General features: G+C 42.2%; 1 protein-coding gene across 3 annotated transcripts in view; it reads right to left on the minus strand.

The window, feature by feature from the left end:
- Window positions 1-945: 945 nt before the first annotated feature.
- Ttc1 (tetratricopeptide repeat domain 1) overlaps window positions 946-15,297 on the minus strand; it is a 49,903-nt gene continuing 35,551 nt past the window's right edge. For all 3 annotated transcript variants that reach the window (XM_027938674.2, XM_027938675.2, XM_027938673.2), the window contains exons 7-8: window positions 11,233-11,287; window positions 946-1,566 (exon numbers count right to left, since the gene is read on the minus strand). In XM_027938674.2, the coding sequence (XP_027794475.1) occupies window positions 1,433-1,566; window positions 11,233-11,287 (189 nt within the window). In that variant the 3' untranslated portion in view covers window positions 946-1,432. The remainder of the gene's footprint in view (window positions 1,567-11,232; window positions 11,288-15,297) is intronic.

Here is a 15,297-nt window from a genome sequence, read left to right on the forward strand (position 1 = left end):
GAGGTAGACTTTTCCCACATGACATGTGATAGTATGACACACTGAGCACAGAAGCAGACAAGAGAATCCTGCTGGCTGTCAGTCAAGAGGCTTGCACAAGTGCAAGATGTCATTACTTCTCACTAAAACATGCTTCGGAAGATATTTTTAATATTTTTCATGTTAACACAAAATGTTATTTTTCAAGGAATTAACTAAATATTTTAAAATTATTTTAATTTGTAGTTGTAGAATTCAGAACACATTAAAATAGATAGAATTCACAAAATGGAAAGTTTAAATGTTTTCCCTTTCTTTTGCTGTCCTGGGAACTGAATCCAGGACCTAGTGCATGCTAGAAACACACTCTACCACTGAACTACCACCTTAGCCCTTCAATTTTTCAAGATTGTGAAGGAGTCTACATCCCCTCCCGCCCTGTCTACAGCATCCTGTACTGGGGCTTCTGCAGCCAGCAGGACCCACCTGCACAGTCCTTGGTGCATGCCACTTACAGAGTCCCCACATGAACCTATACGTCCCACCTGTGCACTCAAATAAGAGTGAGAAAACTTTTCCCCAGCACCAACAGATGACTAGGAAAATCATCTCTCCTGCAAACCTTTGGTGTCACATGTCTGAAAGAATATGGTTTAGTTCTGGGATCTGCACACGACCATTCCTGAATGAAGCTATTTTAAATTGAAATTACAATGAAGGCTTGGTCAAAACCACTGATTTCATAATCATCTGCACAAACCTGAAGGGCCCAAGACAGCTCCTGAGGTGGAACTTCTGAATTCTAGTTCATAGGATGGTCATCTCTTCAAGATAAATCTTCAAGGCAGCAACTATAACTTTGGCAGATTTGTGGAATTTGGAATCAGCCATGCTGCCTGAAACCAACACTACTGCCCAAAGCCAGTGGACTTTAGCTGTTGAGAAGGGGACAAAATCACAACCCAGTCCAGACCACCAAAGAAAGCTTTTATTATTACAGAGGAAACCAGGGAATCCTGGAGACCCTGCACAGCAGCCAGGAGCTGTGTGATCAGGGAGGGGCAGCAGACTCCAGGGACCCCGAGGAGGCTGTCAATCACATCCAGGCAGTCTCCCAGACCACAGGTCTGCTAGGCTAGTGGGTTTGTGTGGCTCAGGGAAGTCAGCCTTGCCAAGCAGACTTCCTCCTGGACAAAGGACAGTCAACCAGGGACAACAGCTGCACAGACACCACCTTAAAATGAAATTAAATGAGGCTCATTGCATTAGAAGTACCTTCCACTCTGACCATGAAACAAGAGTGAAGAGGTGGCTCTAGGCTCTACTGGTAGCCTTTTGGACTAGCTTAGATTAAGATGCTTTTGAAAATTAAATATTGGCAGGGCCTTGCCCCTTGCGAACAGCAAGCAGCACACAATTTCCAAGTCAGGTTTTAAAGCTATTGTTATCTTTGTTATCTATTATTATTTGGATTCTGAACAAAATTGATGGAGTAGGAGCCAGTAGAGGAATCTTGTTTGATCTGGAAATTTTCTGTGGAGAGCCCAAAAGGTCGGAGAACCAAGTTCCCAAGATCTTTTAGTTTACCTGCAATGGAAAAGCAAAAACACAAATAAATACAGGAGCCAAGAGAAGTGGGACGATACCAACAGATCTTGCCTTCCTGACTGATCATAAAATACATAGTACCTCTGTGCAGTTAAAGAAATGCCTGCTTTTAAATAATATGAGAACTTCTAGGCCAGTTCTACTTTGAAGGCTGTGGTGCCCATCTGAGTGAGGCAGTCTTGCTGGTTTCCTCCTGGGAGATCAGAGGTTCGTGTCACACTGGCCAGAACTACCCAAGGACACAGGCTTCCAGGATGCATGCTGGGAAATCAGCTGCTGCTCCCAGTGCAGTGGGGTGAAGGCACCCCAAGCCTTGCCTGCTGGTGGTGTGCCCAGAGGTCCCTCCACATGTGGCCTCTCCAAGCAGAAGCAGACAGTAAATTTCATTTAACTCAACAGATTTCTACTGAGCCTGCATTTGAACTCAAAACCCCCATTTTTCTAAGCACATCTTTAGCTTCTGCACAAGTACGGCATTTCTTGGGAAATGAGACCTTGTTCATCTGCCCAGTGCTCCAGGGTCTTCTTCCCACCTGGGTGATCTTGGGGCATGAAACCAAAACCGAGACACGTGATTCAACCAAGGATTCTTATGCTGTCTTATGATATAAAAAAAGGACCATGAGAAAAAGAAGAAAGGGGGCTATGTAGTTTGTATATCAGGACATTCCAGAGATGGATGGGGATCTGTGGGGCAGTGGGAGGATTATTTAAAATTAGGAGTGTTCTTAGAAAGTCCTGGTTGGGATGGTGAATAAAAAGTTGCAATTCTTCCTAAACTGTTGTAAATTTTTTTGCAGATCTGTTTTCAAAGGAGGTTAGAATAGGGGTAGATGAGGAGAGACGCCTCTAACCTTTAGAGGCACAGGCTCCTTGCCACTCTCCCGTTAGCAGCTTTTGTCACTCTTTGCGTACACCCCCCCATCCTTAGAGTAAAGCCCAGGAAAATATTTAAAGACGCAGGACCTTTATTTTTATTCTCACTCCCCGGCCCCCGCACTGGGGGCTGAACCTCATGTGCATACTAGGCAACACTCTACCACTGAGCTAAATCTCATTTCTGGTCTTTAAATCTGAAAAGTCTTCCTAGTAACTCATCACAGAAGCGAACTGAGTTCAGAGAAAGATCAGCCATTATTGTAGAAAACTTCTGGAGCCTAGGAAGGCCATTTTCTACCAGGCAGGCTTCCCAAACTTAATCCTGTGGCACACATGGGCTGCTGGTTTAAGAGAATCCTCAGCAAAAGCCTGGGGTGGCCTATAGACAGGAGCAGCACAGAGGCCAGGAGCACAGCCTCAGGTAACGGGCAAGGGATCACAACAAGCAAAGACAAGCCTGACATCCTGAAGGAAACCTGTTAGCAATGCAATCCCAGAATTTGCCAGTTTGGCTGGGCCTGGTGGTGCACATCGGTAATCCCAGTGGTTCAGGAGGCTGAGGCAGGAGGACTGCAAGTTCAAAGCCAGCCTCAGCAACTTAGTGAGGTTCTAAGCAACTTAGCAAGAGGCTGGGGATGTGGCTCTATGGTTAAGCACCACTGGGTTCAATGCTTAGTTTAAAAAAAAAAAAAAAGTCCACCCCAAAACCATTTAAAGAAACCCAGTAAACTGGGTGTGATGGCACACACTTTATTTCCAGCTACTCAGTAGGCAGAGGCAGGAGGATCAAAAATTTAAGGCCAGGTTGGGCAATGTGGTGAGACTCTGTCTGAAAGTGCTTGGGTACAGCACTTGCTTAACATGTGTGAGGCCCTGGGTTCAATTCCTAGTGCCACGCAAAAAAAAAAACCCAACAACAGTAAAATATCCCCTCTGCAACAGCAACCACCCTTGGCTCTGTGACATGGAGCAAATGACGTGAGAGTAAGTGTCAAGAGTTACAACAGACTTCCCAGGAGGGGAAGCTCCATCTTGGAGAAGCCTGTTCAAAGTCCACCTTGGACTGTCTGGACATGGGCCATTCCCTCGATGGAGGGACCACTGCAAGCTCATCTCCCATTCCAGAAAAACAACTTACATTATAAGCTGTGTATCTTTTTTGGTGTCTACTGTGTAAGGCACAAGTGTCTAAAGAAAAAAAGTAATTCCTGGCTTCTGAGATGCCCAAAGTCTAGTGGGGAGAGACACAAAAAACTGAGGGGTGCCCAAAGGAGGCACTCACACAACCTGCTGCAAAGTGAGGAAGCCCTGCCAGGAGAGGCCACGAGCCACCGGGCTCTGAAGGCTGGCGACCAAGTCCAGGATAAAGGCTTGCTTCTAGGTCCACAGTGCAGTGTCCCCTGGAAGCAGTGGCTTGGCTCAGGCTGGTCTACACTAAAGAAATGTTCCCTTTGAGTACACAGAGACTGTTCCTAGCTAAGAGTCCACGTGTTCAAACAGCAGGTGGAGGGCAAATCTTCTTTCCTAGTTCCTCACTTTGCCCGCTAGCTGAAGGGCCTGTCTGCACAAGGAACCTTTCAACTTTCAGTATGGTTGATTCTATAGCCATGAAAACATGCTCCTCCAAATGCAGGGGACACAGCGGCTACTCTAAAATCCATCAGCACCTCATGCTAAGGTTGTCCTCCCACAGGCTGCCCAGGCCTGGTAGGGACCAGGGACTCCTCCGACGGACACAACGCTGGCTCCCTGATGGCCTTGCTGAAACTGAGGTGCAGACTCTGCCCTTCCCCCTCCACGGGGTCTGGGGGCTCTCCCAGCCTCCTCCCACTGCAGCCCCATCTCCCTCACAGGTATGTCACCAACAAGCTCCTGTCCTTCTGATTTTATCTTGACTTCTGTTTTTTCGGAGGAGCTAGCCTAACACACAGCATCAGTCTTTCCCTTCTAGTCCAGTATGGCCGCCTCTTCACATCCCACAATTAGTCTCACCTACTCTCACTCCCAGAACAGAACGTGAAATGGGACATTCCGCTTGCTAAATGACACAAGGTATGCAAAGTGCCTGGCAGACAGAGACACCTAAGAGACACAGGATGACACAGTCTCCACAGGAGAAAAGACCTGAGTTCACCTGACTTGAATTAATCCATCCAATGACACCATGTGTGCACGTGGCTCTGTGCTGCGTGTCGTGGGGAGGTAAAGATGCCTGAGATGGCCTGCACAGCCCAGCTTGATGGGGAGAAGACACAGACATACACATAACGCAAGTTCGTCCATGGTTCAGCTATTAAGTGCTAGGAGACTTGAGAAGAGGAAGATGCCTTCCAGCTTAGGCAGGGAAAGAATGAGACAATGGAAGTCTTATCCCATCTTTGTGTGATAGTTTGATGGTAACCAGGCGCCAAAGGGCAGGCGAGATGCAACCACCTGAGATGGGCAGGCAGGAGGGAGGCCCATCCTGCCGGGCTCTCCTGAGCCAGGCCAGGTGGCCTAGGGTTCTCACACCCCAGGAGGCCAATGACAGCTTGAAAATGGAGTTTTCAAAGTTAATAATCCTATGGTGAAATGAAGAATGGCCCAGAAAGGGAGGGCCTGGGGTGGTTCTAGCCGTCACAAAGTTAGGGCAGCATCATGGAAAAGAAGGCATTTATTTACAGACAAACATTTCTAGCATGCTGGATGGAAAGATTCTGAAACCAGAGTGTGGCCAGTGGAACAAATGGACAGAGCAAAACTGTACAGCAGAATCAACAAAGTGCTGATGTCTGAAAAACTCACGGATGCCTTGATGAAAGAAGGGAAGCAGCAGCCGTGAAAGCCACGCTCATACCATCATGCACAAAATTTCCTGCCTGCTGTTCAGAAACAGGCTAAGTGCTCAGAGACAAGAGCAGTTGCCATGTACCCCCAATAGGATCATTTATGACAGCAGCCTGTCTGCATAATTCTCACTGGCTATCAAATTCTGTGCCTCCCCTCTGGACAGCAATGAGTTAGGTGTCTTTGTTACGACTTGTAGCAATTCTGACACCTTTACTCAGCCACAGTATGTCAGCATGTGCCTATTAGGGTCAGACTTCTGCTCACGGCAAAGTGAAGAGTCCATAACTGTTTGTGCTCACAAGATTGTTTAGGACCAGAGACCACTGCTTGCCACTGGTTCTGATCAGTATGAAATTTCTCTCCCTCCAAACACCATTATATGATAACTGATTCATTATGTGTCATTTCTTTTTGGAGATACTGACTGTGCAAGAGGCAGTTTATCCTGAGGATATGCCATTTATTTTCATCTCCTTAAGACTACTGGGTTTGGGTATAATGGAATAGTTCCTGTGCAACTTTCTCCTTTTCTGAAGAACATACCTGCATACAAATGAATGCTCACACTGCACTTCCTTTGATAAGGCAGGAAACCATGGCATGCAGCTAACTCCTGCTTTCCTCGAGCCAAAGGCAAATCAGGAGAACACAGCACAAAGATAGAACTCCCACCCAATTCAAATTCTTTTATTAGCTTGGCTCTAGGGTATAAGTGGAGGCTGACATCAGCCTTACCAAGAACTGTCAAGGAAGCAGGAGCTTCTCTCTTGAGAAGAGAAACCCACAGCAACTAGGAAATGGAAAAACAAAACAAAACAAAACAAAACAAAAACCAGGGCACTGAAAATCGACTGATTATTTCCTACTGGGGGAACAAAGACAGCAACTACAAGAAACTGGGAGAGATTCACGTGGCCACAGTGCAAAATACTTACAGTAGATATAGAGTCTGTAACGAAGAACACTAAGCAGAGTACCCTGAGGAGAAACAGGAAAGGGGAAAAAAAGCCCAGCCTTCCATCCCCACACCTATGGCTCTAGCAGCTTCAAGATAGACGTAACAATTTAGTTTGCTTTGTGATCCTTAGGGAGCTGATTCTAGGACCTTCTACTACTTGAGGAGAGACATGTAAAGCACTAGGATACCCAGAAAAAGGTCTTGTATCCTTGCAGTGATAATGAACAATTATTTCAATCTCTATATGTAGTTCTCAAGTGTGGCACTCATACAAGATGGTATTTTTCCCAGTGCTGGGGACTGAATTCAGGTACTCGCACATGCCGGGCAAGAGCTCAACTAAGGGGCTATATCCCCAGATCAAGAGGGTATTCTCAATTCAGTTTGTACATATGCTCTCATTAGGTTGCTAGTGGCCAGGACCAAACAACTGGACAAGTTCAGCAATCAGGACACCAGAAATATGATCCAAGAAGGTGGAAGGAGGTGATGGCATGAGTGGAAAACGTGGGCTGGAATATGAACTAGGCCCAAGAGTGTGCCAGACTGGACAGGGCTTGGAAGCAGTAACATGAAAGGAAGGTGGGCTTACCAGCAATGCCCTCCCTGCCTTTGTGTCTTTGAGGGTGTAAATGAGTTTCATGTAGCTGCTCCAAGTGTTCAAGCTGGGGAGAGGTACCTGATAGCCCTTGGTTAAGGAAGGAGGGGCAGCATCATGAAATGGCTAAATACAAGCTGTCCATGCTATTGGGAAATATCCCAATGTCAGGCCCAGCATCAAAGGAAGCTTCGTATCCCCTGCACGCTCAGCAAATGGCAATGACCTTCAGCGAGCTGGCTCTTTTCCTTCAATGGTAACTGGTCCAAACAGACACCAAAACTGACACCTGGCAAGCAATGGCTTGCAGAGAAAGTTGTCTGAGTTCTTAAGTCTAGTGAACAGAAGAGCACACTTTCTAAAATGTCTGCTTTCTATTTTTTCTCTTCTGCTGCTGCAGCACGAGGAAGGGAAGATAAAAAGCAGTGACTGACCTGTTTCTGCTCAGGGGGTGACTCTAAGCTGAGCTGGACCACCTCCTGACCTCAACACTGTGTGGCCATGCCCTACTCTGGCCTTCATCCCTCAACGGAACTGCCTCTACACCATCCTCCCTTACCCTTAAACTTGAGTGTGCATCAGAACATGTGAAGGGTTGCCAAAACAGACTGCTGGGCCCCGTCCCTCATTTCTGATTTAACAGGTCTATGGTAGGCCCCAAATTGTGCTGATCATTATTATTTATATCTCCAATACTGGGGATTGGAACTAGTCCTCTACCACTGAGCCATACACTAGCCTTTTTTTCTTGAGACAGAGTCTTGCTAATTTGCAGAAGTTGGCTTTAAAATTTTGATTTTTCTGCCATTACAGGTATGCCCTCTGCCCCTGACAAAATTGTGCATTTGGGGGGGCGGGGTGTAGTACTGGGGATTGAATTCAGGGGCACTTGACCACTGAGCCACATCCCCAGCCCTATTTTGTATTTTATTTTGGGACAGGGCCTCACTGAGTTGCTTAGAGCCTCGTTTTTGCTGAGGTGGTGAACTCACGATCCTCTTGCCTTAACCTCCCGAGCTGCTAGAATTACAGGTGTACACCACCGCACCTAGCAAAAACTGTGCATTTTTGACCACTTGAGTGATAATGATCTGGGTACATTTTGGGAACCAGCTCCAAAAGATAACCTGCTTTTATAGTTAGTGACTAGAATATTGATGAGAAGCCTGATTGAAAGACTGACCTATCCATCTCCAACTGTAACACCTATTTTTAGTGATTAGAGAGAAAATCACTTTAGCAGAGATTTCCTCTTACACTGTGTAAAAAAAGCTAAGCCCATGGAGCCTATGTGACTTTTGCGAGAAGGTAGACGACTTGATGACTCAGAATACAGGAAATCAAGAAGAACCACAAACATATACATATAGTACTTCACAATTCCACTTGCTTGACAGATTTCTAGGCTGGGTTGGCATACAGGACAAACAAATCTGCAATGTCAATGACAATGTCTCTGCCCCACATTCTTTTCTACTTGTGATCAAAGCTAACCACAGACCCATGTTAGCATCATCATTTGGTCTCCAAGCACACACCACTTACACTCCCAGTGTAACTGCCAACAAGGCTGCTGTCCCTGCGTGTGGAAGTGGCCCTGAGGCGCTCCCCCTGCGGGTCACCCAGGTATGTGTGAAGTACTCCCAAATGCAGAGTAGCAGTGCTAGGAGCTTGGCCTTCGTGTCCTACAGTTGAGCCTCAAGGACCGTGAAAGTATCTGGTCACTCACTTACATTTTAATTTTATTTTTATTTATTAATTAATTTTTTTTTTAGTTATAGATGGGCACAATACCTTTATGTGGTGCTGAGGGTTGATCCCAGTGCTTCATGTGTGTGAGGTGAGTGCTCTACCACTGAGCTCCAGCCCCTCACTTACATTTTTAAGTGTTTACTATTTATATATATATGTGAGCAATTTTTTTAACATTGTAAAATTAAAACAAAAAAATGAAGACATAGATACTCATAAAGGCTCTGCCTTCAAATCCTTTTGTTTTTCAAATTCACCTAATTGTAAATGCTACACAGGATCCCCCCTTATCTGCAGGGGATACTTTTAAGATCCTCAGTGGATGCATGAAATCTCAGATTCCTACATGTATTTCTTGTACATACATACCTGCGATAAAGTTTAATTTACAAATTATACATAGTAAGAAATTAACAGCATAAAACAATCCTAATAATACACTGTAATAAACGTTATATGAAAGTAGTCTCTATTTCTGAAATTATCAATTAATATTTTTAGACCAGGGAAACAAAAACTGAGGAAAGCAAAACCTTGGATAAGACAGGACTACTGCACATTTGGATCTAAACATTCATGCAAATAAAATGCCATCTTTCTATATTGTACTTTCACATAAGCTTTTCTTTCTCTCTCTTTTTTTATTTTTATTTTTTGGTGCTGTGACTGAACCCAGGGGCACTTTACAACTGAGCCACTTCCCCAAGTCTTGCTAAATTGCCCAGCACAACTTTGAACTGGGGATCTTCCTGCCTTATCCTCCTTAGCAGCTGAGATTACATGTGTGCACCTATGGGCCCAGCCTTGCTCACAATGTCTCAGAATGTCTAAGCAAGTGATATTAATCTGTGCTCAGACAGTCTAACCTCCAGGGATTTCACAGCACATGATTCAGTCATCTCTTCTATCACAAGGAGAAAGAACACCAAAAAGATTCTGTGGGTTGAAATTCCACAATGAAATAATTTCTCTCTTCCAGGTTATCTTTGGTGGGTTAACAAAGTGGAAGCAACACTTTATCCACAATCCTTACATTTACTAACAAGAGAGTCTAGTCATTCAAACTACTGATGTGTAACACATTATTTATCAACCAAGTTATGCTGCTTAAGTCTTCATTATAGAAGAATCGAGTACAGAATTAAATTTGAGCACCTGTTTTATTTGCAGAACTGGGGATTGAACCCAGGGCTACACATGCTAGGCAAGCAGTTTATCACTGAAGAACACCTCCTAACCCAATTAGAGTACTTCACAGAGGTAATGATACAAGAAAAAGCCAAAGTCATGAGGACAGGAAACTTTTGCTAATTAGAATTTATAGTGACAATGACAGATGGGAGTTTTGATTCCATCTGGGACTAACAATGGGCAGGAAGATTCAGTTTGTATAGTCCCTTTATGGTTTTGGATTGGCTCAGAAAAATGGACCTAAGGCATTTCTGTTTTGCTTAACAGAAATGTCTATTCCAAGTCCACTACTGCCATTTAAAAAGTCATCTTTCAGCCCAAGATTCAGTTCAGCTAAACACATTTTTTTCTGATTAAAATAGAGCATCATTGTTAAGTAGACTAGGCGAGAAAATATTTTTTTCCTCCTTTGAAAAAAGTACCTCTAAAGTAATTTTTTATGCTCAAAGATGGTGTCAAGTTTAATAAAATATGTAAATTAGGTAAATAGCCTTTTTTGGAAAACCTGGGGATGGTTCCAGAAATACCCTAAATCTGAAGGAGCTTTCCTTGGAGTCTTGAATCTACCTGGCAGGGGCCAGAAGGCTCTGGGTGGACTAGGTTAAAAGCTTTCTCTAAATCAATTCTGCTGTTAGAGTGATCCTTTGGGAAATCTGTGCTCATTCTCTGGATATTGATGCCAAGTCATTAATGGCCAGGCTCAGTGTATTTTAAATTATTTTTCCTCTAGCCCATGTGACTGCAATATATTAAATGCAATTCATGAAAGAGATTTAGAACATATTTATATAAGAACATACAGCAGATCTTGCACAGGGAAATATCAGATAGGTTTAACAAATGTAAGGTCTTGGTTTAGGAAGCCCCAATCCTCTTAGTCAAGCCGGAGAGGTTCTCTGATTCCAACTGTAAATGCTTTGACAAATAAGGGAAGTAACTAAATAACGGGTCAAATGTGTCCATTTATCCGACTCTCAACACCACTCTTTTTTCCTTTACTATTTACGCACAATTCCTGCCCTCTCATGTCTTCTCAAACATTAAATCTGTCTTTTTTTTTTTTTGGCACTGCTGGGGATTGAACTCACGGCCTCACACATGTTAAGCAAGCCACTTCCCCAGCCCCTTCACTGCTGTTTTTGAAACAAAAATTCCCTTGATTCTGACATTATTGACTGTATTCCAATGAAGGGGTGATTACTCAACGAAGAAACTTAATTGTTTTTATGAAATTAATATGGGAAACAGAGGCTGGTGGTGTTCCATGTTGGGAACTAGATTATGTTTGCATTCTTGAGGGAAGAAAATTTTTCAAGAAAAACAAAATGGAAATTTGGTTTCTGAAAATGCTGGTATCCTTTCTAAACCATGATGCTCTTTTTGGAGTCAAAAATGGCTAAGAAGTCAAGAGAGAGTAAGAGTAAGAAAGCAAACTTACCTAACATCTCTTCTTTTAGTCTTTCATTACGTTCTTCAATTTGCTTAGGTAATCTCTGAGGAAAAAAAAGAAACAAGAGTTGGTGAAAAATCCTTTGGCTTCAATGCAATTCCTATCAAAATCCCAATGACATTCCTTGCAGAAATAGAAAAAGCAATCATGAAATTCATCTGGAAAAATAAGAGACCCAGAATAGCTAAAGTAATTCTAAGCAGGAAGAGTGAAATTGGTGGTATCGTGATTCCAGATTTTAAACTATACTATAGAGCAATAGTAACAAAAACAGCATGGTACTGGCACCAAAATAGGCTGGTAGACCAATGGTACAAAATAGAGGACACAGAGACAAATCCACAAAATTACAACTATCTTATATTAGACAAAGGTGCTAAAACCATGCAATGGAGAAAGGATAGCATCTTCAACAAGTGGTGCTGGGAGAACTGGAAATCCATATGCAACAAAATGAAATTGAATCCCTTTCTCTCACCATGCACAAAAGTCAACTCAAAATGGATCAAGGAGCTAGGAATCAGACCAGAGACTCTGCGTCTAATAGAAGATAAAGTTGGCCCTAATCTTCATCACGTGGGGGCAGGCCCCAAATTTCTTAATAAGACACCTATCGCACAAGAGTTAAAACCAAGAATCAACAAATGGGACGAATTCAAACTAAAAAGTTTTTTCTCAGCAAGAGAAATAATATATGAGGTAAATAGGGAGCCTACATCCTGGGAACAAATTTTTACCCCCCAAACATCAGATAGAGCTCTAATCTCTAGAGTATACAAAGAACTCAAAAAGTTAAACAACAAAAAAAGCAAATAACCCAATCAACAAATGGGCCAAGGACTTGAACAGAAACTTCTCAGAAGAGGATACACAATCAATCAACAAATACATGAAAAAATGCTCACCATCTCTGGCAATCAGAGAAATGCAAATTAAAACTATTCTAAGATACCATCTCACTCCAATAAGAATGGCAGCCATTATGAAGTCAAATAACAATAAGTGCTGGCGAGGATGCGGGGGGGAAAAAGGTACACTCATACATTGCTGGTGGGACTGCAAATTGGTGCAGCCAATTTGGAAAGCAGTATGGAGATTCCTTGGAAAGCTGGGAATGGAACCACCATTTGACCCAGCTATTCCCCTTCTTGGACTATACCCAAAAGACCAAAAAAGAGCATACTACAGGGACACAGCCACATCAATGTTTATAGCAGCACAATTCCCAATAGCTAGAGTGTGGAACCAACCTAGATGCCCTTCAATAGATGAATGGATTAAAAAAATGTGGCATTTATACACAATGGAGTATTACTCAGCACTAAAAGATAACAAGATCATGGCATTTGCAGGCAAATGGATGGCGTTGGAGCAGATTATGCTGAGTGAAGTTAGCCAATCCCTAAAAAACAAATGCTGAATGTCTTCTCTGATATAAGGGGGGTGACTCAAAATGGGATAGGGAAGAAGAGCATGAGAAGAAGACTACCTCTAAATAGGGAAGAGAGGTGGGAGGGAAAAAGAGGGAAAAGGGGAGTTACATGGAAGATGGAAGGAGAACCTCATTATTATACAGAATACATGTATGATGTTGTAATGACAAAAAGAAAAAAAAGTGTGTCACATTAGATTGGATAGAGAGAAAGGATGGGAGAGGAGGGGAGGAGTAAGGAGAATAGGAAGGGCAGCAGAATAGAATTGACAATTTGATTGATGTATGTTCATTCCATATATGTATTATATGTCAAAATTCATTCTGCTGCATTGTATGACTAAAAATAAATAAATAAATAAATAAATAAATTAAAAAAAAAAAGAAAAATCCTTTGGCTTTATTTTGAATTTGGAAACACTTAAAATCCCAATATGAAAATGAGATCAGGTTAAATACATATATATGATCCTATTAAGTAAAGGAAAAAAAACCACAAAACCTAAATGTTTGTTTGTGGGTGAGCTATACACAGTTTTATCTGTTTCACTGTTATATTCCTTAACAGAGTGCCTAGACCAAAGAAGGACTGCAATTACAATTTGGTGATTAAATATATATAGCAAATAACTTACTGAAACACATTAGATGTCTATGGTGGTATAATTAGTGATGGGATTATGGTTGATAGCTATATCCTCTTTACCCAGTATTGGGGACTGCTTGATCATTCCCTAATCCCTTTTTATTTTGAGACAGAGTCTTGCTAAGTTGCCCAGCACAGCTTGAAACCTGTGATCCTCCTGCCTTAGTCTCCCAAATAGCTAGGATTATAGGTGTGTACTACACTTGGTTTGTAACTTTCAAATTTTATTTTTTTTCTGATTTGTATCTTCTAATTTGGAGTTCCTTTTTTATACAATCACAACCTAATTTCTTAAAAAAGGATTAAATCAATCTTAAATGTCCTTAAATCATCACTTAGCTCAGGGTTTCTCAATCCTGGCACTATTAATATTTTAGACTGAACAATTCTTCATTATGGAGGAACATTCTGATAATTGTGGGATATTTAACAGCATCTGGGCCTCTTCCCACTAGATGCCTCCAAGTCATGAAATCAGAATGTCTCCAGAGTAGTCAAATATCCCCTGAAACCAAAACTGCCCTAGCTGAGGACCACTGATCTGGATTAGAATTTTTTTTTTTGGTGGAGGTACTGGGACTGAACCCAGGGTACTTTACCACTAAGCCACATCCTTATCCCTTTATGTTTTTTATTTTGAGACAGAGTCTCCCTCCCTAAGTTGTTTAGGGCACTGCTAAGTTGCTGAAGTTGGCCTTGAATTTGAAATCCTCCTGCCACCCTGATCAGCTAGATTAGAATCTTTCATTGCCACATTTAGTCCTGTAATTGGTCCCAAGTATTTTGCGGGCTATAACTCATTTACAAAAAATTCAGAATAAATTCTTTCCACATATAAAACTACCATAAGACTTAAAACTAACTTGACAAATAAAAAGGCTACCAAGAACTTAGCTAAGATTTTAAGAACTTTTTTCCTTTTCATTTCACATTTAAACTAATCCTGTCGTCATTCAGAGATTTATTAACAAGTCTGAGAAAGTTAGATTAAAATTAGTTCCAAACTGCTTATGTATCCAAACCAGTCTATCTCCTGACAGCCACCTTTACACAAATATTTGTTATTATAGAAATAATTCACCTCAAATTTTAAAAAACGAAAAATCACCTAACAGATCAATGCAGGGTTATTAGTGAACATTTCTCAGGTTTGCTCTGTGGAAGAAAGTGGGAAATACTGTGCAGCAAGGGTTCAAATGCCCTTGAGGGAGAGGGGCAGAGAGAAAATGTAAATGAGACGAGAGGCAGTTCACAGCAAGAGGGAGGTGGGAGGCCAGCAGGGGAACCAGAAAGCTCCAGTGGAGCGTCAGTGTGTGGGAGTTCAGGAGTCCAGATATCCACATCTTCCAATTTTTAAGGAGTCAGAACTAGATTTTTATATAGTAAAATCTGTCCAAGTTTACATGTTGGCAAGTGGCTTCAATTGAAAAAGTTTTGTGGGTTGTTTTAAATAAAACACACCTTGGGGGCTGGGACTGTAGCTCAGTGATAGAGAGCTTGCCTAGCATGTGTGAGACACTGGGTTTGATACTCAGCACCACATAAAAATAAATAAATAAAATAAAGATACTGCATCCATCTACAACTAAAAAAAATTAAACAAACAAACAACCCCCCCTCCCCCGTCCACTATCTTCAATTTCTACTGCATAGTGTCGACTCAGGATTCATCCAAATGGTTCTCTGAAAAGCCTGGCACTGATGATATTGTTTAATTTCTTAAAGTCAGTGTTTCTCAAACTTATTTGAACATCCATTATTTCTTGAGTAATGACACAAACATCTAACTCTGTGGCACATACTCTGAAATTTAAGAATTAGAAGCAGAAGGATGGTCAGTGCCAAGGACAGAAATAACAGCCATTTCAAGAAAGATTAGGAGGTTTGTTTAGAATATATTCACCTGGGCGTATGATGACAGAACAGAAACTTGGTGACTGAATTAAGAAAAGTACTTAAGAATTACTTTGGCCTA

Source organism: Marmota flaviventris, chromosome 5 (genome assembly GCF_047511675.1).
Source record: "Marmota flaviventris isolate mMarFla1 chromosome 5, mMarFla1.hap1, whole genome shotgun sequence".
Classification (NCBI taxonomy): domain Eukaryota; kingdom Metazoa; phylum Chordata; class Mammalia; order Rodentia; family Sciuridae; genus Marmota; species Marmota flaviventris.